Source organism: Copadichromis virginalis, linkage group LG6 (genome assembly GCF_057382275.1).
Source record: "Copadichromis virginalis isolate Kocher_CV1m ecotype Utaka linkage group LG6, C_Virginalis_male_GT1.1, whole genome shotgun sequence".
NCBI classification, from domain to species: Eukaryota; Metazoa; Chordata; class Actinopteri; order Cichliformes; family Cichlidae; genus Copadichromis; species Copadichromis virginalis.
Genome location: NC_140623.1, coordinates 36,910,949 through 36,938,638, shown reverse-complemented (window position 1 = coordinate 36,938,638; position 27,690 = coordinate 36,910,949). Strand labels below are relative to the sequence as shown.

The window sequence follows — 27,690 nt, the reverse complement described above, 5'->3', positions numbered from 1 at the left end:
CACTCAAATAGCCCTTAACATGCCAAATGCCACATTTGTCATCTGCAGTCTCCTGTGTTCATTTTTTTAAAGTTTTATATTCTTATTAAAACGTAAATTCTCATAGCATTAACCCCCTGCATATATAAAGAGCCCACACAATCTTGCTCATCATCCCACATTTAATGGGTTGAAGTTTGATTAGCTTAATTCACTGTTAGTTAACAGTTAACACCCATAACTTCCAAAATCAACTTCAAATCAAGGAATGAACTAAATCCACTCTAAAAGAATTTAAGGTGCATTAAAACCCAAAGCCTGTTTGAAATATTTTTAAGCCCCCGTTTTCTTCCTGCTAAGGCTATACATTATTACTGTTTTAGTAAAATTTAACAAGTACCAAAATTAGCATTATATTAGCCCAATTGCTAACTGCTTTATTACTTGTATTTAAAAGTACTGTTAAAGTTTTTTTGCTAGTGTTCTCAAAATAACTTCAACCGGAATGTTCAAATTCAGTTCGGCTTTAATTATTTATTTTATAAAGCCAGTGTATAGAAGTGACCTCAAGATACTTCATATCATAAGTCAAAGACCCATTATAAACTTCGGGATTTAGCATACTGTAGGAAAATTAATAGCCAGCTAGCATTAGCTTTGTCCATGTACAGTTTATGGCCATAAATGGTCAACAGCTGTCGCTATCATTAATTGCAGTAATTAAATAACCGTTTTCACTTACCCAGGAAAACACCTGTCAGACTTAAAAGGGTTAACACATTTCTTCTGTGGATACAAGAATGCCAGCACTTTCCGCAAAAGCTTAGGATGCACTCCATTTTCTTATTTTTTGTAAAGAGGAAACAAATCAGCCAAAATAGTCAACTGATGTCACACCAAACAGAGCGTAGATGGTGAAAGTACTTGAGTTACTTTGACCACCCTTCAAATAAGCTGTGTACAGCTAGTGCAGCTAGTTTGAAGCTAGTGCTCACAAATATGTAGACCTTATAGCCGTTATAAGGTGTTCAGATGTTCATTAGATCCGGAGGTTTTTGTTTTTTGCTGTCGTTGTTTCTTTGTTTTTTAAATCCTCAAATTACTCGTGACTAGGGAGCAGTGGCGGTCCTAGCCTGTTTGGCGCCAGAGGAACACTCCCTCTTTTGCTCGTTTCTCCTCCTCTTTTTTTCTATTTTTTCTAAACTGAGCACCTGATGGCTTTGAACTTTTCTTGTCCATCTTCCATTGGTTTTAATTTTGGACTCCAGTATGAACACAAATCCCCCAACTCGAGGATCACCACAACATAACCTAATAGACCTACACCTTAGTTCACAGATTCACTTTGTCTTAGGTGTATTTCTGGGATTTCACACAACCCATGATTCAAATCATGAATACATAATGGGCTTGGATTTACAACATTAAGAACCCGTTCCACGGGTTGTCTATGAGACATTAAATCATCAAAATATAAATTTTAAATTGTTATTGATCCCTTTACCCCGAGTCCTAAAGTGTATATTTATTTTCTTACTCTTCTTATATTTATTGTTTGGTTACTTGCACTTCTGTAACTGGAGCCTCGTCGTCTCTCTATATACTGGACTGTATGTAGCGGAGATGACAATAAAGTTGACTTTGACTTCAGCAGCAAGCAGGCGCAACAAGGGCTCTCGCGCTCACTTTTCGCATATAGAATTTCGAAAAAAAAATCGGTCCAAATTGTAAGTGTGTATCATAATGTCTGGTGTTTTCTTGTTTGTTGTTTTGTTTTTATTTTGTTTTATTTTGAGAGTTAGTTATTAGATGCTGCTCCAGCCAGCCACAGAATCCCCCGCAGCCCTGCCCTCTCCTCCCTGTGCCGAAAGCAGCAGGCGCACCTCGCAAACGGAGGGCGCCCTTACTCCCAGGAAATGGGCAATAGAAAACCGATCGGTGCCTATGCCATTCCCAATATGCACTGGCTGATGTCGGGGCAGCATGAGTACGAGCAATTTTTTTATTTTTTTTTGCCGATGCCCGTGATGCCGCCCCCCACCACGATGCCGCCTCGGGCAACCGCCCGTGTCGCCCGTATCAAAAACCACTACTGCTAGGGAGACTCTTATAAAAGCAAAGAAATACAATTTTAAAAACCGTAGAAAAAGAAAAGAAATGTTTGTTGTTAATCCCAGGACCCTAGGACCAGATCCTTGCCCAAGCAAAGGTTTAAATTAACCCCCTGAAAAAAAGAAACTAACATTTCCAAGGCCAAGAAAGCACCGTCTATGGTAAATGTGAGAAGTCACGTGGCTCAGGCAGGAGGATTACCTGGATTGCAGAACTGCACTGCCACCAAGAGGATTGTTGTAAAAAGCACTTCACTTATGTGGACAGTTCATTGGAGATGATAATTTACAGGATGAAGGAAACAAAATGCTGAGGAAAGAGTAATGATACCACAGTGTTTTAGAAGAGCATGTTATACATTTATTATTGAACCAGCTTTTGAAATCCAAAAGACAGGGTAAGGGATTAAAAAAAAAATCATTGCACTACTTAATAAAGTATTACTAGTAACAACTCTCATACAAAATGTACAAATGTTTGTTAAAAATTTCATTATCATCATCAACAGACCTTCAAACGATTTTGGTTACAGATATAATACATAATGAAACTACTATGACACCACTTTAATGAAAGTTTCATAGAGTTTAAAGGAATATATATCAAACAACCCAACAAATTGCATGGAAAATGAACAGATGCACACTAAGCATACTGGTTGTGCCATTTTCTGAAAAGACATAAATAGTGGGACTGAGGTAATTGCTAGTGTATCAAGCAACGAAAAACTGTCCAACAAAAAACGATTCTAAGACACAAAAGGGATGCGTACAGAAATGAAGAAGAAAAACATTGATTCCCATTGTTTAAATAAGAGTTGTTGTCTTTTTAAAAACGTCTGATAACACTAAAGAAGTGTTTTGGATAAACCAATGTTCTTTCCAGATTCTGGAAAGCAGAAATCCACTTTGAATTAATGTTTCCATCTGATGTGGCAACAGTGAAGAAATACGAGTTCTACCAGGAGAAAATCAGATTGGATAAAAAGGCATGTCAGATGGAAGACACTGCAGGTGCCGCACTGAACTTCCTCTTTACTTTTTATGGCCCATGTTAGCTTGTCATCTTAAAAATATTGACCATTCGGGATTTACATTTGAAAGCCTGATTTGTGCTTGAGGTTTATTAGTTATATCATGACTGATGATCATTATTAAGATACCGAGAATGAACACCTTTGGAAATAAACTGTGGGAATTTGAAAGAACTGATATATTGAGGGTGTAGTAAATACTGGAAAATGATGTTTGAAGAACATCTGTATTTTTTTATGCATTAATGCTTCTTTTTCTTAGAAAAGAGTGTGTATAGGTCATAAATCTACATATTAAAGTGCTGAAGTGAAAAATCCACCAGTGAACCAAAGTAGATTTAACGGTGACCTTATAAGACTCTTTAAACTTCTTCCCTGTGAGTGATGGGGAAAACACTGGAATCGCTACCTGCCAAAAGTATAGAAAGGTACCAAAAACAGACAGTCACATTTTAAATACCATATTCCCATTAAAATTATAATATACTGAGGATTGATGAAATTGTTGAGTTTTAATTAATTCAACCATATTTATCAAATATGTCTTGGAGGAGGAGCTTACTGAGCATGTTGAGATGTTGATAAATATATTTTCTGTTTTTTAAGGGGAAAAAACTAAACCTATACTTGTTTTAGAGAAGAAGGAACAGATGTAGATTCAAAGGTCTAATGTGTGGTTTAAAAAAGAAAGACGCACTGTCAGCTTCCCAAGAACCTTGGTTGTGAAGATCTGAAGTTACCCTTGACCTTCACTGGGTCTAAATCAATCTGAAGTAGAGTGGAAACAATTTAGGAAGTAAATGCACTGTACCACATAGGCTGCATAAATTCTACAGGAGGTGTAAAACTCACATCCCCACAAGTGAAAAGGCTCACACTGCTGAAAAAACACTCGCGCACAGACACTCGGATAGAGAAAATAAAGTGTATTTTTTCACTGTTCCAAAGTAGCTCACTCTTTGTCACACAGTGTACAGTATCTTTGTTTCACCCTATACAGACTGCTCAGAAACCAAGGAATGCAAGAATACACACAGAGAAATTAAACTGGCTCATTCTGCTGCACAATTATAATGAGTCTAGTTAAAAAGGTCAGTCTCTGCACACCAAAAGTGGGACTGCTTAATTATAACCAGAAGAACAATAACGAAAATATAATCTTTGGACTGCCAATTTCCCCCCTCAGAGTTTGTTAGTACAACTATACAGGTGGTTTTCAAATAAGCCTGTTCTTCTCTCCACTACCAGAACTTAACAGTTCACAATTCAGAAGGGTTCATAATGCCTTTTTTTTTTTTTTTTAAATACATACATATATGTCCACCTGCACATGACACTGTGTCGTGGGTGTGTTTTTAAAGGCCATTTATAGTGAGCGTTAACCATCAGAAGAAGGCAGGGTAGCAGGGTCTAATAGTCCAAAAACGGAAGGCCTATGAAGTCCAGTGATGAAGTAAGCACGAGTCAGCAAAAAGTCTCCACACTTCTATAAATGCTGATCCCAGGTGAGAATTACCATTCAGTGTCTGGTGGGATAGAGTGAAGGATTAATGAGCACTGGTCCCAGTTATGTGTAAGCAAAGGCTTGTGGTAAAGGGGTAAGGAAGTTCACTGATTGGTTGGTGGATCCAACAGGGAGTCAGGGATTGTGGATATTTATAGGTCACTCAGAGTCCCGTTGTACCTCAGAGGCATCGGCTCGACAGATAGGACAGGTCCTGTTAGCCTGGGAGAAAATTAAATAAAGAACCTAAATTATTAATGTACCAAATACAAACAGCGCAGCAAATAAAGTGTGTAATTTTTCTGTTTACTGAAGTGATTTACAAGTCAGGAGAATGCAGGCTGCTAGATATAAACACGAGTGAGGCAATATCTGTTTGGAAGTTCAGTTGTCAGTTATTTGCTGTGCCATGACTGCCCTGCCTGAGCTTCACAACCTCAGTGGAATTTATTACCGTTATCCTAATAAAAGAATGTCATCACTCACCTTAAGCCACTTGTCTACACACTTGGTGTGGAACTCGTGATTACAGGGTAATACTCTCAGAAGCTGGCGTGACTCGAAGTCACACATGCACACCACACACCTGAAAGACAAATGTTAGGAGCGTTTTTTACACATGGTCTTGGGCTAACATTTTAAATTGCGCAAACACCTGCAACTGCTCACAAAACAAAAGAAAATCCACGCAAAAAGGTACTCACAGTGTTTGCTCAGATTGATGGTTGTTGGGGTTGAACCTGTATGATGGAAGCTGTTCTATATCTGCTTTAGTTAGACCTCTGGGCTTGGCCTCTCCCAGACGCTCTGCGAGGTTCAACAGGGCCTGAAGATTTCGAAGATAAAGGACATGTTTACAAAAAAAAACAGTCATCATATTAACTGTCACTTGATTCTACGATGCAGTATTTTCAAACAAAATGAAAAATGTGACAGCTCGACAGCAGTTTGTTCTACCTCGTAGTTCTCCACCTCTCCATCATCCACATCCAGTTCTAGACTGATAGCAGGGGCCACATTTGGAGGCATAGGAAGCACAGACCTGTGGTGGATGAAGAGCATGAAGAAGTTTAATACACTGCATTCATTACCATCCTGAGGTACACTCAAATCTCTTGCAAATTCAGCCACGTAGTTCCAACAGAATTTTTTTTAAGAAGGAACTTACAAGAAGTAAGGCAGGAAGCTGGGGTGGTAGGGAGACGGGGGTACTGCCTGTTGAGAACGGTAACGCCGGCTTGTGAATCGCCGAGGCATAAAGTGAGGATAGGGCTAAGACACAGCAAAAGAGATGGAAAAAATGTATTACACTATGGTTAAAATTTTCATGTTACAAAAATCCTACATTGTAACATAAATGAACATCTGATTTGACAAATCTACTCACCACTGTAAAAAGCTCCTGTGACAGGGGGTCGTGGTGTGAAAGGAACTGGAGCGGTGTTGAAGGCGCCAGAGCAGAGGGCGGCTGGTGGTGATGGTGGTGATGGTGATGGTGGGCATAGCTGAAACCTCCACCCACTGAAAGCTGCTCTCCCAGAAGCTCAACCTCATTTTCAATCCTCTGTAAGGGCTGTGATTAAATGACGAAAGCATGCCAGGCGTTATGGCGGGTTAGACATGTTTGCTGTCCTATTTTTTTTTTCTTTGGAGATTTCAGCAAAATCACAAAACAGCATATTTTAATAACACAATTTATAACTGATGGCTTGACAGTTTAATTAATATTAAAAGTTGTAACTCCAATAATTCGACTACTCTTAAAGAGACACATTAAGACATGTAACATGTAAAATCTTAATATTTGTAACTTGAAGAAAAAAATAAAATGTACACGTCTTGTAATGTGGAATAAGAAACAGAAAAGAACACCAATTTACTCTATAACTTCTCATCTGTAGCTAAATAAAACACTTGGACAAATTAAACAAATATACTGGTCTAGTTTTAGCAACATTTCTTGTATTCTACCTTTAGTATAACAAACAGCAACAGCAACTTTGGGCAAATAACACACCTGTGTTTGACTAGCACTGACACTGTTTAAAGTCTTTATAAAACCGGATATAAGTCACTGCATGTATTGCACACAGCGATATAGGTCATTGCCAGTAAAGCTGATCACGTACCGAACGCGGCTGTTGTGTCTGGAAAGGCAGGAACTGTCCGGGTGTGGCGAGGTGGGGCGGGTGGTGAGACATGTGAGGTGGAGGGTGAAGCAGGAACTGAGGATCACTGGATAGCAGTGAGGGAAAGGCATAGGGCACCGGCAAATGTTGCACTGAACATGCCTGTATCATCTGGAAGAGAGTGGAAGAGAAGAGAGAAATAAAATGGTGGTCACTGTAATATGTAGTCTCACCACAAGGTGGCAGCCACAACTGAGAAAACTAACTAGTTTCCTCAAACAGGAAAGGTTTTGGCACACTTTTGTTGCTCACTTTAGTTTTCTTTTAAAGAAACTGCACAGAACAAAGTGTTTTATTTTTCAAATCAACAAAGAAACCCACACACTCCTACTAACTTTTACACTGTTTTATGCCTCTCACCGGGTGGTAGTGTTGTCCAGTGCTGAAGACCACGCTGCAGGCAGGGACCTGTTGTTGTGAGGAGCAGGTAGGTGGAAGATGCTGACTGCTACACAAAGGCGCTGTGAGACCGTGAGTAGGGACTGGGGTCACCGTGTAGGAGACAGGTACAGTGCCCTGCTGCAGCTGATGAGAAATCACACCAAAGTTGAAGTACAGCCTCTCTCTCTCTCACACACACACACACGCACTCACACGCACTCACACGCACGCACACACACACACACACACACACGCACGCACACTCACACACACACTCACACACACACTCACACACACACTCACACGCAGCTTTCTATCATTTTCCACAGAAAATAAAATATTTGCAGACTGACCTGTTCATGCAAATCCATTACCATGGCTCCTTGTTGCTGTTGCGTTGAATGATGCTGTTGCTGATGATGGTGGTGGTGATGGTGGTGAGTGGCCGGGTGCAGTAGTCGCGATGATAGGCTGGGGGGATGGAAAGCTCGAGGTTCCTCTGAACCTACTCCTCCACCCCCAGACGTAGGAGGCTGACTGTAGGCGCTGGGAGTGTGTGTTGGGTATGTCTGCGGAGTGGATGGATGGGGGTTGTGGTGGTAGTTTTCATCCTGGAGCTCGGATGGTGACAGACGAGATATGGGGCCTTGGGTGGGGGGGTGGTGATGAGGAGGCAGGTGGCGAGAGGGTCTGGAGAGACGGCCACGCTGACGTCTTGCTGGTGGACTAAAAAAGGGATAAATAACAGTTTTATATCACAGACCCTGAGGTAAGTTGTAATAGTGGAAGTGTAAAAATAAATAAATAAATAAAAATCTGGAAACTGCCACCTTACCTGCGTCTGTGCCGGGCTGGAGTGAGGCATCTCTCTTGGTGGTAATGTGAGTGAGGATGAGACTGTCTCCGACTTTGGGGTCCTGATTCCCAGGGGCGGATGGGAGGAGAAGGGGTGGATGGTGGGGGTGCAGATGAGGTTAGCTGTTCCAAGACGGACTGACTGGACAGCCTCTGGCGCTTTGGACTGGGGCTTTCCTCACTCTGTAGAGGGAGGGGTGAAACACGGAGGAGGAAAGGGGAGAGGGGAGAAGAGGAGAGAGGGAATGGATATTGTGGTCAGTGACCCATGGAACTCATATCAAATAAATCAATTTCACCATGCTTTTCAGTCCCTCTAGCCTACAATCCATACCATCACATTAGACATTATGTTCCTTTGTGACTAACGGTACTTCCTGTATATTCCATGCGAGCTTACATACTTTGCATGCGTGCATCTGTGAAAGAAAGCATATTACACCACCAGCTCTCGAAGGCCCTGAGGGTTGAAAGTCACTTCCTCTTGGCGCGAGGAAATGCAAACAAAACAAGCACTCACAAGCCCATGTGCAAATTACGAGAACACTCCCTAAATTGGATAGCTTGACAAATTCTTTCTTGCGAAGTCAAAAAAAGTCAACGATACATACACAAAAACAGAGACATAGCTCAGTTTATTAGTCATCCAGGTTTAGACTGACTAATAAGTTATACACCGCTTCAATCCTACCAACTCATCTGTGAGTCACTTCACTTACTGTCAAACAGTGACTCGCACGCTTAGCACTTGGTGAGGCAAGAACACACACATATCCATGTGTCAGTTCTTAGTCACTCTTTTACGAGGACCTTTGCTGTGCTCTGAAGAACACATGGATTCTTTAAGAAACACCACACACACACACACACACACACACTTCCCCATAGTTACCCTCTCAATGCTCCCCCCCTTTCTACTTATTTGATCCCTGCTTCCAGCTCCCCTCTTCGTGGGAGAGACACGTTGTTAAAGTGTGATAAAAATGACTCAGCGGCTGTGACTTTTTAGCACACATACACACAGACACACACATACACAGCTCAGCAACCTTGAGAGCAGTGTGATAGCTAACAGGAAACAGCTGGAGAGCAGACTGCAGAAACTCACACACACACACGCACACAGTTATGGAAACGCCTGCAGACATGCGCAAATTCACATTCACACATGGGCAGCTGCCACCGTTTGAGTTCTACAGCCTATAAAGAACAATAGCTTCTGAAGTTCTTTAGAGGCAAACTCTGCTGTTCAAGAAAGAAAAAAAATGTTCAAAATGTATTCTGACTGCAGGCCCAAACAGAGTATACACTAATGGCTTGCCCATAATATTGAATGTGACCTGGGCTTGACAAGTTTATGGGAAAGGCAAACAATAACTACTACCAGGCAACAAGAATAACAAAAGAGTCATCTCCATACATCTCCATATGTTTAACAGAAATGGTGATGCAGGCCGCAGTTTTGAACTTAAATAGTTTGACCATAAATACAAATACCTTTAAAAAACAACAGTTTATTGGTCAGCTCCCTTTCATTAATCAGAATGTTGGTGATTCAACTCCTAGTCTGCATTAGGACTGCCACGATTAGTCAACTAGTCACGATTACGTGGACTATCAAAATCGTCGAAGACTAATTTAATAGTCGACGCGTCGTTTGAAGCTTTGTAAGGTCCCAAAAGACGCAGGAATAAGTAGTAGGATTTAGGAGTGTAATAACAGACTGAAACAGAAGATGGCAGCACTGCATGTACAAGGATGCCAGCTGCCGTTAAACCCCGAAGAAGGAGAAGCGGTGTCCGGTATCGTAGCTGTGTCAGGAACCGCATCCTCTTGTGCCCGCATTTGTAGGCCGATTACGTTACAGCGACACGACGAAGACTGTCCAAATTTGAAGACTCCGACAAATGAGCCCTTCATTTCCCCAGATTTGAAGGATGGGTCCGGGTGTATACTTCGTGGCCCAACCTATCCCAGAATTCATAGCACGGCCCAGCTTACTTTCCAACAATGGCGGCAGCTAGTTAGTTTTAATATTACTCTTGTTATACTTTCTGTGTCACAAAATAAACGTATGACATATTTTCAGGTGAGAATGTAGCTGTGTAAACTGCTCAGTTTATCAAGACACCACATATTTTCAAAAGCGCTCCAACGTTTTCGGAGACGTCTGTTACGATAGCTAGCCGGGGTTCAAGGTTCATCAGAGCCGGTGAGAACACCGGACTCCTGGCAAATCGTTTTCAAACCCACCGCCGTCTTTTGCTACTCAGGTTAAACATGATATATAAGTCACTTACATAACTTAAAAATGTTATTGTTTGGCTTTTTTCAGTATTGTATTTGTTCCTGAGTAAATCGGTTTGGCTGAGATTAAAGTTATAGTTTTTACACAGCTGAATAAACGTCAAGCAGACAACTGATTATCAGAAGTGTGAGATGCTCGAGAATATACTCCGGTGTCCTGTTATATTTTAGATAGCAAGGAGCAGACGGCTGAGTTTATTAAACTCCACCGAAACAATCGGCAAATTTCATTAAAATTTAATAAACTAACATCTTGTCTTTATGTGTGTTTGAATGCATCTTCTATAATCAATAAGACTAGAAAAGCACCATTTAAATGCCAGTAAATTTTTATGAAATAGTGTGCAGGCGTGATTACTTTACTGTAATCACGCCTGGTAAAGTTAGTTCTTTACCATCCCTAGTTACAACAGTGTTTACAACAGTGTTTACAACAGTGTTTACAACAGTGTTTACAACAGTGTTTCTGCCTTTCATCACTGGAGGGCTGGTCTGTACAGTAAAAGCTGGTTAGCAGCTAGAAGCCAGGCTAGAGTAAACTTGTGCACACCGTCATGTTCAAATGCAGTCAATTGAAATCACATGTAGATGGTAACCTGTGTAATCTCCCCATTAAGCATATTTGTTATTTAGAATAGTCATTTCTTGAATATTACATAAACTGGTACCAATATATCAAAATTTTCTATTCTGCCCAGCCCCAACACTAACTATGGTTTCTTTAGTATTGCATGTACAATATTATATCAGCGGACTGGAAAGAAGGAAGGATATTTGATGAAAAAATATAGAAATAAAAAATAGAAATACAGAAATGAGTGTGACTTTGGTATTTGAATCTGTCCAATCAAAGGACTAGAGCAACGTGAGAGAATCAGGGCCCCAAATGAGTGAAAAAATGTGGATTTGGGTGTGCCTCTTCAATTTTTTATATGTCATGTGACTCACCATACACCTTATCATTTGGGTCCAAGATAAACAGAATACAAGCAAGTATGTTGTAACTTCTTTTGAAGCCATGTGATAGCTGAGCAAATCCTTTCCGCCTTATCCCCTGTTAAAATTCATTCAGAACTCTATTTTTAAGGGTTTTCTTCAACAGGTAAGGTGGAATGAACCAAACATTTTGAAAAATAAATACATGAATAAAATGGACAAGGTGCTTTGAGATGGCTTTTGCTTCAGTCTTGTTTTTGTATTACCGTACTACTCTGTAAGTCGTTTTCTAGAACACATCTCGTATTCGGTGCTGTAATGAATTCAGTTTATCTTCAAAGTACGAAATTTTCTTTCGTCAAACAGGCGAACTCGAAACAAACTAAACAAATAAAAATATGAGCCTTGACATGACGAGAAGACTAAGACTTCAGTCACACAAATATGTTTTCATTTTAAAACAAATCTCTGTACATACAAGCAGTGTTTTAGAGTTTTACAAATAATCTCTTGTCTGTACTAACAAGGCTATGAAGGCATATTAAAATGACGACACACATGCATGCTGGGCATGATTGTGACACTGTAAACAAGACAAAAGGGATTTTGGCTTATAGAAAAAACTACAATGAACGAAAAGCAAAAGGTACAAGAAGAAAGGACCTGGACCAAAGATGAGGAGTCGCAAAGCAAATATGACAATCTATTAAAGCAGTACCATAAGCATCATAAATTGGTACAGGAAGAAATGGCAATGGGGGGAAAAAATGCCCACACAAGAAGGATGAAATGCCTAGCTATAATGTTTTGACCCAATTTAATTAGCAAACAAAGCTCAAACAGAAACGTAAGTCTTTTCTGCCTGCTGTCCAGGCTAAAACATAATCCCAGACTGTCTTTGAAACTAAAATCTGTGTTTTTAAATTCTTTTTTAGGATGGACACTTGGCATATATGAAGTACACATTAACAAATTAAACTTATTCCCACTGCTTTGCTTTTGAAACACATTTTTAATCACATTTAAAAGTCAGCAGATTCTTTCGGGAGACGCAACACAACATATGTTGAAGTTCAAGTTGGAATCGGAGTGAAACAGTGAGGATAGGTTATTTGTTACATAAGAAATGAAAAATAAGCTTTTCTCCATTTCATTTTATCAAAACCAGCAGAAGATACTACAATACACCCATTACGGCATTGGATGGAGGGCACTAGTGGCCCACCCCCACCCCACTCTGAGACACTAAGCTCCTCTCTTCCAACCCAACACCCCACAACCTCTCTACCAGCCTCGCCCCAACCCCAAAACCCTAGGGACATCTACTGTGCCCATTTTCATATCTAAGCCAGTCTCCTCTACTCCCCACCCTTCCGAATAACCTCCTACCATCCCCCCTTTCCTTCCATCAGATAATCTAAACCAATCTATGATCGCCCCCTGCTTTTTCCCTGTCTGCCTGCCCTGTCCAAGACCCTTGCTTAAAACATGAGGCCAAAAAAGGTTCTTAGACAGGACATACACATCTTAACAAATGCAGACTATTGCCCATTACTATGAAAGTTTGATGGGCCTGTCTACCCACGTTAGAGGGAGGGGAGCACTGCCAGACAAAGGTGTGTGTGTGTGTGTGTGTGTGTGTGTGTGTGTGTGTGTGTGTGTGTGTGTGTGTGTGTGTGTGTGTGTGTGTGTCCTAAAGCAATGTGTTATAATGTGTCCTCATGTTCTAATTGAGTGCCCGAACTTGTGAACTTATACACAGACACACACATCTGGTCCAAAAACAAAAGCTAATATGAGAAGAAAACATTCTGACACAAACAAACTGACACACTGTGACAAACTGTGAATCCATCTATGGCTCACACATCCTCCTATTCCTTCTCACAGCATCCACAGCATGTTCACAGACCAGAGTGGACAGACATCCTGAAGCAGAAGTGCAGACACACCCTTCCACATTCTCTTTCACCATGTCTACATTTGGGGTATGCATGTATCCACTCTCACCCACATACACATAGCAACTCTGGCCAACAGCTGTTATGGCTTCACTGTCTTTGCTGAGAACCAAAATAAAAGAGAGGCCCAGAGACTGCATGAAAATACAAACCTAAAAAAAATACAATAGAGACCGGGTTTCTCTTTCCTGCCATGAGAGTCTGTTCACGAATTTGCACACTGAGCAAATATGGTCATTTGCTTTTACAGATTCATTAATATTTTGCAGACATGCTCCCACTAGCACTCAAACACTTCTCCCTCCCCCACTTATTTTCTTTCCATCAACAAGATTTCAAAGCCCATTTTGTTTCCTCTGCCACTGTTCCTCCCTTCCTTCCCCTCCTTTCGCTTCTCTCACTCCAACCAAGTTCCACAGCTGGAGGTGAAATCATTAGCAATACCCCCTCCCTGTTTTTGGCCTCGCCTCTCTCCCTCCCCTCTTTTCCTCCAAGCTTTCTGCAACACCTTCCTCAGCATCCTGTCTCGCCTCTCCTCCTTTTTTTACCCGTTTTCCACTTCATCTGTTAGCTTTTAACACACAACTTCACTTGTGATGATGACTATCATTTACTCAAGTACACTTGTATACTGAAATATTATCAGTAGCACACACACAAACACACAAGGTTTTTGTTTTGTTTTTTTAAACTGGTAGCGCAAACATATAGTTTCTGAAACAAAAAGGATACGCACCCTTAGCAGAAAAGGGAAACTGTTTTTAGTGAAAACACTGCAAATAACGGAAAGCGGCTAAATGCAATATCCAGTAATCAGATTAATCTGCTGTAAACAACTGGACATCAGCTGGTTATTCAAAAGCATGGTATGGTATGCTTCATTACACAAAAGTAAACAACAAATACATGAAACGATGACAGCCTAACTATTTGTAAAGAATAAACTTAAACAACAATCTGCAGTCCTCTCTCACAGATGTATAATGTGCATACAGTTATGTACCACCTCTTAACATACTTTGGCATTTATGAAATGTAAAGCAGAGGCACTGCTGTTTGAGTTTCTCAAGGAGGCAATTGGAGGCAAATGTCTACACAAGAAGCCTCATTGCCTGCTGCTGAATACTAAACACCATCAAGCACTTCTCAGAGCTAAAGCTTCATCTCTGGGAGAGGGGTCATTAAACCAGTACATTTTAAAAGTTTTTCCATTTTCCAGAAATTCTGTGAAAACTTTAATAAATGTCTTTCTTACCTTATCGCTCTCCTCTCCATACGCATGGTCTGGGTGGCAGTGGTAGGACCCGCCAGAGGCTCCTGTACAAAGAAGGAAAGAACATGTAAGGCTTGCTACAAACCTTTCGAAATGAGTAGTTTTTCCTTATTATACCACTTTCAAGTCCATTTGAAGGTCACAATTGATGCCCCTGCATGGTCACAACAAATGGAGGGCACTCAGACATCCTTACTAAGCCATCTCTACACTCCTACGACTCTTTTTCCCCACTCAGACCCTCTTGGATGCAAAAAAAACTACAGCAAAAAGTCTTAAATTGCCCAGAAATCGCCATCATCTCCGCTTGGTAAGTTTAACAAAATTGTATTTGAACAAGCATTATCAGGCCAGGCTAAAAAGTTTCTCTATGTATTTCTCATCCAAAAATACAGAAGCAGCTCATTTCCCTAAAAATACAACGCAAATAGGCATCAGTTTTTCTTATGTACACGGCCATGAAAGTTATTTTTTTTCTGTGGTGTACTGTGTATCATTTTACAATATAAACTACAACATAAAAGGAATACCTTTTGGCGTCATTGACATTATAGCCATCATTGTTTGGAGACCTCTATTATCTCCATTTAATCCCTTTGTTGTTATTATTCTAACCCAACTTAAGGCTTTATACACAGCAGCAAAAAACAATGACAACATGTTTGTTTGTGAGAACGCTTGCTGACCGTGTGTACGGCAAAAAAGTGACTGAAACACATATGGCATACTCTTGTCTCACATCAGAGGCAGTAGATGTAGGCACACATGCAAAAACACACACACACAAAATAAACACAGTAATCCTGGATTAGAGAAGCTTTCTGATGATACCGCCGCTTCCATCACAGCTAAGACTTTTACTCTTTTGTTTTTCAACAATCCTTTCATCTTTTTATTGTCTTTCCTATTTATTCTGGCTTTTATTTTTCCTTTGTCGTGGGGACGTCTCTCGTCTGAGACGTCCTCACCACAGATGGTGGCAGTGGTATACACACCAAGGGTAAGCACTCCCAAGGGCACTCCAGACAAGACTACCTTTTCAATAAAAATGAACGAATCAAAAGTAAAAAGAAATAGATGCACAAAAAAAATTACAAAGGTGTTTAAAAAGAGAATTTTTCACCTATCGGCTGTTTGTTTGTGGGATTTTTCCTGCTTACAGCCAGCCTCTTTGAAGAGAAGCTATGACTGACAACAAAGGGGGGAAGAGACAGAAAGAGGCAGAGTGAGGTTTTCACAACTGAATTCCTCAGTCCTTAAAAAGCATTTCCTTTCATACTTCAATCCCTAGAGCAGGACAAATAAATGGATTGAAAAGGTTGAAGTAAGTAAAGCTTATATTAGTGTAGTGAAAACCAGGCTAAAAGGCTATTTCCACTGAGATGATTTGGGACAGAATACTGGTGAAGTATATTCAGGGAGCTCGCCGGCTGCATAGCGGCTCGTCTCTGCAACACTCATTCACTGATCACAATAGGCAAAAATCCAGCTCCCTCCCTGAATGTGGTCTCACTTGCACATTGTCAGAATCCTGTAAATTGACTCAGAAACGAGTCATTCAGTTAGAGTCACTCTATAGAGCACAACACAGAAGCTACAGAGCAGGTTTAAAATGTTGCAGTAACATCGTGTTCACTGTTGGACTAACAGACTGTGCACAATCTTGGTTCTGCTGTTAGGGCACCGAGAAAAGCCGAATGGTGGGATTTGCAGTATGAATTACAATGTGCGAGGAAATGGCAAATTCTTCGACAATATCTAGGACGTTTTAGACAGTACAAAACGGATTTCATGGACACTGAACTACTGTACGAAGGACTTTGTCACATGAACCTTCATTGGCAAGCCACGGACTCTGCAAAGGATGTGACCTTCTTGAATCACCTTTTCCGTGTCTTCAGTCATTTTCGCAAATCCAATGAAGTCCCCAACTTTTCTTGGCATGTGAGGAAGCAGTGGGGTTGAACGTTAAACTGTCTTTGCCCCACCAAGTAAAAAGTCTATGACAAAGAAATGAGTAATATAATCAGCTGCTACTCAAGTAAGTCTCCCATTATAAATAAAGATATAGATAAAGTCCAATTTTACTGTTTTGGACTACAGTTGGTGATGGTTAGTCTTATTCTGCTGTGGAGACTTCAATGAGATTGTTGCAGCAGCACATGAACCAGTTCTTCACCTGGTTTGAGTGGCCCTCCCAGCTCACAGCAATTTTCCAGGGTAAAACAGCACCAGTCCAAGATAGCAGAGTTGGTAGTCAGTTGGTGACAATGAGCATCTTCGGAGAATAATAATATCTTGGACTAAAACAAAAGCAGTCTGGCCAATGAAGCAGTCAGTGTACAACTACAAGAGGCTAGGGTTAGCTGGAAAAACAGCTAACCTGGTTAAAAGCATAATGAACCAGTATTTGTGAAGTAACATTTACATACATGTGGGAAAACAGCAATAGGCTGCAAAGTTTTCTAAACTTAACTTTCAGGTGATTTTGTGTTTAAAAGTGAATTTTGCATAGCTATCTGAACAAGAGGAAGTCGGACACAGTAAGATATTTTGTTGCTAGAATAATAAGGTCAACACACTGCATCATGATGGAGAATTGGGTTTTTTTGACAATTAAATATCTGCCGTGTGAAGCAGATGATATGAAAAACTATGACTCATAATACTAAAGACACAAAGTACTGCTTTAGAGCACCACAATTCATCTCTTGTCTCTTTGAAAGTCACAAAACAAACTTTTGAAAAAACTTTAAAAAAATGAACTGAGTGTGCAGTAACCATTTCCTGCTGTGTGAAATTTAAAAAGGTCTTATCTAAATGAAGGAAAAATGATTGCAAGCAATGCCAGCTTAAGTAACTATGTGGAGAATGAATAGTTTGCAGGCCCCGCCTTCCCCGTGGCTGCAGAAAATTGCCATCGACTTTAGTTGTTTGTTTCACGAAACCAGCACAACAATGTTGGCAGGAGAGGGTGAAGGAGGAGAGAGAACGAGAGAGAGAGAGAAGTGTGGGTGACAAGAAGAGGGCAAAAGGGAGGTGCAGAAGAAGAGGACAGGGCTGGAAACATGCATGAAAAGGTGAGACCACTGAGGAGGAAAGGGAGACAGGAACAGACACGGAGTGGAAGAAAAACGAGTGGAGGGAGAGAGAGAAAGAGAGAAGAGCCAGAGAGAGGGAACAGGGTGGGGGTTGTGGCTTCCCCTCTTGACTGCTATTGATTTTCTGTAAGCCTCAGAGTGCATCAGCTATTTCTATCCATTTCCTTCACCTCTCCCTCCCCTTCTCATCCCTCCCTCCCCCCCCCTGCACTCAGCTCAGACACCCTCCTTACACATCCTCCTCCTCACACTCTCCATCACTTCATCACCATCCCTCCCAGCCACCGATCTATTTCCCTATCTGCCGGCCTGTCTCCCTCCCATATATTCCTGAAGCTTTATCGCACGGCACCCACATTTCCTTTTCTTGCCCTATCGCACCATCTCTATCCATGATCTCCATCAGCCTCTCTCTTACCGTCTATCTTTATTCAACTACATCTTCCCGTTTCATGTCCAAATGGAAAAACACAGGAGAGAGTGGGTGAACAGAAATGATAGATGAAAGGATAGATGATAGATAAGCAAAAGGTTTACTTAACAAATCACCAGCTCAACAGTAACAACCAGCCACAAAAGGCTTGCTGCAGAACTTGTATGCATTTACATAGCATTCACAGAAAGTAAGCAAAACTGAACATATGTATATCACACACATACACACGCATATACACACCTCTCACATCACCCCGCCTCCTGAACACATGTCAGAGCACACTTCACACCCTAGCGCAAAGCAGTCAAGTAACAAGCTGATATCCAAGCTTAAAATAGGCGGGCATGTAACGCTTGCCCAACCATTACCTGCTTCACACGCGCTTCATGGCAAAAGAGTGTGTCACGTATAGAAATGGGACTGATTCTACCGTTCTCCCACTTCATTGTCCTCCTACATTTCCTTCCTCATTATCTTTCTCATTATCTTTTTTTGTGTGTTCTGCTGCAGTCCTTGAGGTTGCTCCTCCATCCTGCATTTCTTCTCAAGCCTGAAAATTTACATCCCACAGTCTGCAAGCGTGTGCAGGTGGTTGCACATAACATACTTGAGTGCGAACTTGTTGTGAATATGGGCAACAGTGAGTAACTCACACGTCTATGTTCTTTTTTGAAACCTCATCTCTGCATGCCTACATCAGAATATTATGTCGTGTATGTATAATAAATAGTGTTTGCTGAAGCATCTTTCAATGTTTTTGGATTTAAACTTTTGCCATGGTGAAGTTTGCATGCCTTTGTGTGTGTGTGTGTGTGTGTGTGTGTGTGTGTGTGTGTGTGTGTGTGTGTTTGTTTTACCAAAAGTCCAAAATAGCCACAAAAAAAGCCCAAAACAGTTTAGAAGTTTAGAAGCATGTTTCTTTCAAATTAAGAGTCACTGAGTTCAAATATTAATGTAATCCATTCAAAAATCAACATTGTTTATTCATATTTATTACATACAGGTTAACACACAGATATTTTTTTGCATTGTTTAACTAAAGGGGAGGTTTCTCCATGCTCACCTTAAATAATAAGTGACTAATTTCATGGCAGCTACTTTCTAAACCAGTACATTGCTAGTAAACATAGTTCCAAGTCTGGTATTTTTGTGAGTATGCCTGTCCCAGTACTGTCTACGTGAGCTCAAATACAGGCTAAGTTTAAACATGAGCACAGTCCAAGAAATGGCCTATGGCTTCTTCCGACATGACAAAATGTTTAAAACTGGATGTGTAAATGTATAAAGTACATTCTTTATGACGAGGCTGGTATTGTTTTGACCTTCTGCATCTTTCAACATAATAGCAAAATGTGGATCTGCAGACACACAGAAACTTTACTGTGCTATGCCATTTGGGTATCTTAACACCCACTGAAGTATACTTTGCAACTGACTTTCATTTCATTATACTACAATACAGGTCAGACTCAAACCCGAGCCACTGAACTCCATGCGGCATGTGGTCGCCTGCTCACCTACTGAGCTAAAGTGGTGCTCCACTACTACACTTTTTTTCTTTTTTGTTAAATCCGTCTCCCTGAACTATTACATCCATTAATTTTCTTGCTCTTGCTTTTAAAGTTTTCTGCTAACCAACTAGCACCAATACTCCCTGTACTCATACCAGCTTGCCCCGTGTCCCTTGTTCTTCTAAACAGAGCCCGCACGACTGAGTACTGGTTCAGGAGCCATAATGTCGATATAACCACATCCACAGAACAGAGGACAGTACTACCGCCAGCAGGTTCAATCCAGTGGAGTTGAGAGTCCATTCGCAGGGTACGAGACTCACTGGAAATGAACCTGGTCACACCGCTCCAGTATGCTGCTCTTCTATTATGTATTTGTGACACAAAAAATTTCAAAATTTAAATATTTGCAGAGGAGTTTTATTTCATAATTGATTTAAGAAAGCGCATGCGTTAGAAATAGTGGTCTAAGAACTCAATAGCGTTGCGGCTGATATGAAGCTGGTCTCTAGCTCGACTGTGACGTCATCCTGTCTGTATGCACATGTTTCTAACAGTCCCATTCCTGCTCCCAGCCCACCCAGGCAGCAAGTAAATAAGGCGTGTGCACTGACGCACCAAGTCAGTCGAGTTCATAAAAATACAAAATGCACACAGCGAACCGCTCTTTCACACTCGTTTTCTTTTCTCACTCTACCTTCTGTCTTCAGTCTTCCTCTCCACATTCCCCTCAGTGAAAGACAGAAGCCATCTGAGCAACAGCATTAGGACAAGGAAAGTAATGGGCAGAAAAGGAGAGTGCTAACTGTCTTAATTCTCTACTTTCCATCATAAATTTTGACACTAGTGCCACAAAGTGAGCTCTCAACTATTTGAACTACATTCTGAGGAGCCCATTGGAAATAGCTACTAATAAAATGTGCTTGCTCTCTGTCTTTGGGGCAACTAACACATCATTTATAAGCCAGGATCAAGAGTGTACCCTGGCTCTCTACTTATTAGAGCTGGGATCTGCTCCAATCCCTAACTTAAGTGAAACTAAGCCTCCTGGACATCTTTTATCTCAAATGAAAAGAAAGAAAGTGTAATATTATTTCATAAGCTGGAAGGTATAAATCTCACAGCCCCCAAAAAACCTCCAACTAGATACTGAGTAAATAAATAAGTAAATGAAATTATCTTCACATTCTGACCAATAAAACACCCTAAGTGCAATTAAAATATATATATATTTATACCAAAAACAAAACCCAATTTCCCATTTTTTTAAAGTTTTTTTTTTCACCCCTGAGAGCTTGAGAGGTGGCAGGAAAGGCTATCAAAACAAACACAGACAGAAGCTTATAGTTCACTGAAATATCTTAATGACTCTTCTCTACCATCCCTACAGCGTGTTCCACCTCTCTGCTGCCCATCTGTATGCACAGTATGTTTAAACAGTTCCTGTTTGCCAAAATACAGCTCCATGAAGCGCTGAATTTTCAATGGATGTAGCCTTTTAGCCATATGTTGGCAAAAGGATGAATGTTTGGAAAACACTCAGCATATGTGTGGACAGCAGAGAAGTGGATTATCCTGCACATGAGGTTTGGGGGTGGGAAGGGTTTTCTTACAGTTACACTTTACAAAACATCCAAAGCAAACTTACTACTTCAATCTACAACTATGCAGATTAAAATATTCAGTTCATGTAAATGAGCAGTCTTGGTTAAAGCAGTGAAAACAAAAGACAAACAGAGGTGGAAAGGGAGAAGGACACATTGAGGGGTAGTGTTGAAATGATCAACAAAGATAAGGATACTCAACTGTTGAGGCACAGAATTGCAACAGAAGCTATTTGAGATTAAAAAGAAATTTCCAAAGGCGAGAATAAGAAAATATAAATCATGAAGTTGTATTACACCCAAATTTCCCTTTGTAGGACAATTAAAGGATTATTCTATTCTGTATGAAGTTGGCTGGGTTTATACTTGTGCTAAGGGTTAATGGTGGCCCTATCATAGTACTTAAAAAGTACAACTTGACATAATATGCCATTTCCCAGCAGCTTACTGAGAAAGGGTTACATGAGCAGGAAAAGAATTTTACAAAAGAGGATATTTCTCGCAACAAAAGGGGAAACACAGGCTTGCAGCCATGATATAACAAAAAGGTACATTCAGAGGACATATGCAATTAAACTGAAAGCAACAGAAGGCCAACATGCAAACACCAGGAGCAAAGTATGCCTCCCTCCCATCCTCCTCCTTAATTCACTCACCATCCATTCCTTTCTGACACATACCTTTACCCACATTCCCAAAGTTAGTGCTTGTCTTGACTTCAGTCAACTGTTCTGGCCTCTTCATGCCTCCAACACTTTTTCAGTATCCACACCTCCTCTCAGGTTGCACACAACTGCTTTGTGCAAGAAAGACATGCTTCCTGTCTATGCTTTGCTTATGGCCGCACCCCTGACGTGCTACGTTTCTTCAACAGCCCTCTTCCTTATATTTGTTCACATCTTCCTTTTGTTATCACTGCCTGGTCTCAGCCTAATCATCTTCCCGTTCCTCATCCCCTGCCTGCAACTGACCTTCCTAAAACTCGTTCACTGTACTTGCTTAATGCAGTCCTATGACTACAAATTCCCACCACTGACTTGTTTTTTAACCAGCTATTGCAGTTTTTGCTCACTCATTGGCTTCCTTCTTCTCTCCTCATACTGACCTTTCTTCAGGAGTTAAGTGACCCTTTGGCATTCTCTCTTACACTTAGTCTCAGAAGCACCTTTTTTCCAAACCAGATCAGAGCCCTTTCCCTTAGATTCTGAGCTAATTTAAGGTCACTTTCCCCTATTCCAAGGATCCTCTCTTGCTGACCAAAGTGACTGCTTTGTTGTTTATTTGGAGTGACAGAGTAGCAGGGAACCCCTGCTACTTGGTCAATCCAAGTGAAAGAGTTTCTCTTCAAACTAGAGGGGGTTGCCTGGGCGACAAGACAAAGGAAAGCAAAAAAAACAGAGTGCATGTTTCCACTTCTGTTACAGACAGAAGGATGGAGAGGACAGGAGTGGAGTGGAGGGGTAGAGGTAGAGTGGCAGGATTGTCCGCCTCTCTGCTGCTTTGGGCAATCCATTAAAACGATCCCTCCATTAGACAAATGTGAAGGAGGAAGCCGAAGAAAATGGACCGGAGGGGTACAGAAAGGGTTGACTGATTCAGACGGGAGGGAGAAGTGAATGTGAGTAACAGGACAGACTGTGACAGAGGTGGGTCACAATCAGGGTAAGATATCAGCTGCTACAAAGGATGTTTTTATCAACTCTGACCAATTGGCAGCAGTCTTAAACATTTTGAGAGCTTTTCTGTGCTTCTCTTTTGCAACCTCAAGTCTTAGTTTTGCAGACATCAGCTCTCTTAAGTCTGAAAACATAATGATTTCCTAAAAAGTCATGTGAACTTTATGACAGATAAAAAAAAAGAGGAAAATACCCTTTGCACTGTGTACAATATGAAACAAGTATGAAAGAACAACACATAAAGAGGAAAATGGGAGCAAAATAATTACAACGGGGGACTAGGAGAGTAGAGGAGATGAGTGGAGAAAAGGGGAGAGGAGAGGAGAGTAGGGAGGGGACTGAAGAGTACAGGATATCATTATCTTTCATGTCCAACGCAGGTGACTAGCAGTGGAAGAATGGATTAAGTATCCCTCCTCTCTCCCAGCAAGCAAATCCCATTCTGAGAATGGAAAGAGGGTTTAATAAGAGGTGTGTAGTGGTGGGAAAGGTCCAGCTAGCCAGCTGCTTTACTCTTGTAGGAGTACGTTTAACTATAAAAGTACACCCCCACCCCACCCCCTGCTTCCTGCAGTTAACAATGTAAACAGCACTCAATTAAAAATACATAGAAATAAAACAATAACTTACATTATATTTAAACTGCAATATCTACTAAATGAAAGAAACTTTTATATGTGTGCATTTGTTCTACTGTTAGACTCATCATCTACCTACACAAATGCAGGAGAGAGTAAAGTACAAACACAAATGTGTACATCCACCTGTAGCCTTTCTGAGTATCTGTTCTTTTGTGGGTGTCAGGTTGTGTTGAAATTTGTCTGAACAACAAGTTGGTAAATTTATAGAATTTCTACCCAGGTCCTCCTCCTCTAAATCAAAATCAATTTGGATGGAAATACAATAAAGTCATTCCATTCATTGATTTGAGCTATCCATTTCACAGCAAAGCTACTATGATAGAGTACAGGCAGCAAGTCTCAGTGGGTCGATAAACTCTGAAGATAACTAGAAGCAGTTTGGTGAGACACTGTGACTTGGCAAACTAGTCTATATTTTTATTCTTATTCATATTAATTTGTCTTGGTTCTTCGTTCCTTCCTAAGAACAACATACAGAGACACAACTTTATTTCCTTGGAACTCAACACAAAGGCATACAAGTAACACACACACACTGCTTTGACAACCTAATGACTCTGAGTGTTCAAAAGAGGCCTCTCTTTGTTTATGTGGGTTCAGCTGTGTTCTTGCTCTCAGTCTTCCAAACAGGTAAATCCAGTCTCTCTAAAGACCTGCTCAGTTTTTTGTGTACACAGATATGCAAACACCTACTGTTTAAAATGTGACAGTTTTTTTGTTTTGTTTTTTTAAGTCATCATCATCTTCATCATTATTACTCTTATATATAACTCAAGCCATGGACTTCAATAGTTTCATTTCACTGTGTATCTCGATGGTGTACCCAAGTGAGGACATATTTCGAAGAGGTGAGCAGAAGTAAGTACCTCCACAAAAAAAAAAAAAAAAAAAAAAAAAAACTAGGCCGTCTGTCATATATGAGTTGCTTAGTGAGAGAAATGACTGCAGTCTTAGACATATCCCAAGAGGTAGAATCGGTATGAGTAATTTGTCTGCTGTAATGAGACCAAACCTAAACCCTGCTTTTCCCAGAGTCCTTACATTTTAATGTCAATGACTCAAATTAATTTGCAAAATAAAAACTTTATAAAGCAAAAGTTCCACTACATAACGTCTGTATAAAAAGGGGATTTTGTTTTAGAATGTTCCAATGTTTCTTTAAAATAATAATAATAATAATAATGATAACTAGTAAAATGTTTCCACAACACCCGTGGATACTACCAACTGCAGAAGCATTTTCAAACCTGTGAAGCCAGTTAGGTGTGCTATTAGCTTTAGTGAAAGGAAAACTTTCCCATAGCCTCAGTGAATGTGAAACTCTAGCTGTGCTGCTTCTATGTTATGAAGTTCACAACACTGCACTCACTGTGTTGTGTGAGAGTGCCCTCACATGTATTTAACACCCAACACCAGTCCACACATACTCTAACCAAGTTTGCTTTGCAATGGAGCAAAAACGTCACAGCAGAGGTTACCCAGGTAGCTGTGAATTAAAAAGAAAAGAACATTTGAAACGGAATACAACCTCAGACGGAAACCAAATATCTGTTAAAACAGAGGCCATGGCTAAGATTGTTTACCACTTTGCTCAGCTGATTCTCTGTCATAAGCACGTTTTTTGTATGTGTATGTGCATTTATAACAGTAAATGCTGACTAAATATTGATCTATTCAATATCATAATATATGAGTAATATATGAGGATATTTTAACTCTTGTTCACAACTTCACAACAAGTTGGGTTATCTAGCTACAATTGTCCCTCTAAGAAGCTTTGAAAAAGAACAGACCATACGTAGTTTAGTCAAAGGTTTTGCCTGTACACATTATAAGGCTTGTTACCTAGCTACATCAATATTTGTGTAATTGACTAAAAGTAGACATGCCACAGTGCCTAAAGAAATGCAGTCTGGTTAACTAACTATGCACAGCAGTTCAACTGGCTTGAGGCTACCCCAGTCCAGAGCACAGGCTGCTGTTTTTCATTTGCCTACTGTATGTGCTAACTGTGTATCACATCCACACTATAGCTAAGTGGCAAGAACATAAAACACCCCATCTAATTAAAATACATCAAATGTGTTCACACATGCACAGACACTACAGTCATGCCAAGCCCAGGGCAGTCCCCTCCCTCTCTCTGTTAGCTTCTAAAGAAAGGTATTAGAACACCTCCGCTTATGTCCCTTCAACTCGCATACAGTGTGAAATTAAAAGTCTGAGTGGAGGTGTGACTCGCCTTTCCTTCTTGTTCTAAACCTACACAACCACATACACGTCCATTGACGATGACAAGTGGAGACGTTTACCTGCTGCTGGGATGCGGTGCGCTCCGGGAACAGAAGACAGCCTCTGAATGCCGGGAGAGGCGTTACTTCCTGGGGCTCGCTGCTGGTTCTCCGAGTGGATACTGTGAGTTCCAAGTGGTGCGCAAGCGGCACCGTTCTGCTGCTGTGGATGTAGTTGCTGCTGCTGCTGCTGCTGCTGCTGCTGATGGTGGTGGAGATGGTGGTGGTGGTGGTGGTTAGATACCATAACTGCGCTGCCGGTCATTCCATTGCCATTTCCAACACCGCACGACTGATAATATCCAGACCGTGAGCGAGATCGAGTCCTTGGAGGTTCCATGGTCATTTGGTGGGGGTGAAGGGGGTGGAAAAGAAAAGAGGAGGACGCTTCTGGGGACTGCGGCGGAGAGCCGTTGGTAGATCCGGGCTGTACAAAGCCCCTCGCGCCGCTCTGGCTGTAACTATAGCCCCCGAGTCCTCTGCCCCCCTCCGCGCCCCCGTACTCTATTCGCTCCGCAGACTCTGTCGCCCCCGCCTCGTCGAATAAATCAGCCCCTTTAGGGACAGGCTCCGGGGTGGAGGGCAGCCGGGGGCAAACTCGAGGCTCCTGAGTCGTTGGCTGTCCAGCGGCTGCGATTGGCATTTCCTTTCGGGGGATTTCCTTCGTTTCTTTTCCTTTTTTGTTCCCTGCGTTTTCCTCTCGTTCCCCTCACCGAAGCAGCTTTTACACACTGTTAAAATGACAAATTAAATGAGTTAGGAAGAGTTAAATCGAGTTGTGAGGTACTCTGTTAACACTGTACATCACAACATTCACCAAGCTGGACTACCTACACAAACAAGTCAAAGCCATCAGTTTCTTTTGACATGCACGTGTGTTGTAATTTTGAGTTAACTGGTAGTTTGGTACTACAACTTTGCTATTTCATAAACTGGTTCATCAGCTTACATTGTGAATATTTAAGTTTTCACTCGATTATACTGTTTGGGAATTAAAAATAATAATAATCTACAAGAATGTGACAGGGATACGATTCCTCTCCCGGCTCACCAGCAGCTTTAACTTCACAACAGCAACGACCACGGCTCGCTAGCTGACGGGAAGCTAGCGTTTGGGGGCGATGCTAACATTAGTGCGCATAGCACGCTGTGGTAAAGGCGTTATGATGCTTCTTCTAACTATATAACTACAGTGTTACCACACCAGCTCGCTTTCTCGGAATCCTAATTATCCTCGAACCGACTTTAAAACAACTTTCGCCACTTTAACCCACATTTAAACTTGTTTAGCCAGCCTGCGTAATGTCGTTCGCTAGCTTGGCAAGCCATACCAACCCCTCCTCCTCTACCGACCAACACAGAGAAAAATCCCATAGCTAGCCACCCACGCCTCGAAGCGCTTTAAAATATTTGGTTAATAGTAAGAAAACAAAACGGTGTTGTGTATAAACTTATTCGTGTGATTTCGCTGCGTTGGGATGAGCCGGTAGAGCTTTCCCGGTTGTATGGAAGCAAACAGCAAAGCGCAGACAGAAACATTAAAAGTGGCCGGTCTAAAATTACAAAGAAAGAACCACGGCTAAAATTAACAGGATCTTAAGGAATGACCCCGCCTCTGTGTCTAACGCTGAAACCGGGTCTATTTCCCCTGCTCTGAGTATTTTTTTAACAACTTACCTTCAACGCGCTCTCCCCGACTGTACTCCCAACTCGGATCTGTCGATAATATTGCGAGCCCTGTCTGTGAGAGTGTATGAACGCGAGTGTGTGAGCCCAGTGTTCGCTCGGTGTCAGCGTGAAATGTGACAGACCGTCAACGCTCAAGTCGGATTTCACCAGACCGGATCAATCGACGACAGAAAACAGAGTGCATTTGTAGTTGCTTCCCCCAGACACAATG

General features: G+C 41.2%; 1 protein-coding gene across 1 annotated transcript; it reads right to left on the bottom strand.

The window, feature by feature from the left end:
• Positions 1–4,035: 4,035 nt before the first annotated feature.
• Positions 4,036–27,595, bottom strand: rnf38 (ring finger protein 38). The gene is made up of 13 exons (XM_085460280.1): positions 27,468–27,595; positions 25,812–26,521; positions 14,513–14,574; positions 8,034–8,236; positions 7,552–7,924; positions 7,178–7,342; positions 6,758–6,928; positions 6,016–6,201; positions 5,797–5,900; positions 5,586–5,670; positions 5,333–5,454; positions 5,115–5,214; positions 4,036–4,850 (listed from the first exon to the last, which is right to left on the bottom strand). Exons 2-13 carry the CDS (start codon positions 26,431–26,433, stop codon positions 4,788–4,790), a joined length of 2,256 nt encoding a protein of 751 aa, XP_085316406.1. The 5' UTR covers positions 26,434–26,521; positions 27,468–27,595; the 3' UTR covers positions 4,036–4,787.
• Between the last annotated feature and the right edge of the window lie 95 nt (positions 27,596–27,690).

Coding starts and splice junctions, on each gene's coding strand:
- rnf38 (XM_085460280.1), bottom strand. CDS start 26,433: ATGCCAATCGCAGCCGCTGGACAGCCAACGACTCAGGAGCCTCGAGTT. Junction 6,202..6,757: donor AGACACAACAGCCGCGTTCG/GTACGTGATCAG, acceptor ATTTAATCACAG/CCCTTACAGAGGATTGAAAA. Junction 5,455..5,585: donor GAGAGGTGGAGAACTACGAG/GTAGAACAAACT, acceptor CGAAATCTTCAG/GCCCTGTTGAACCTCGCAGA.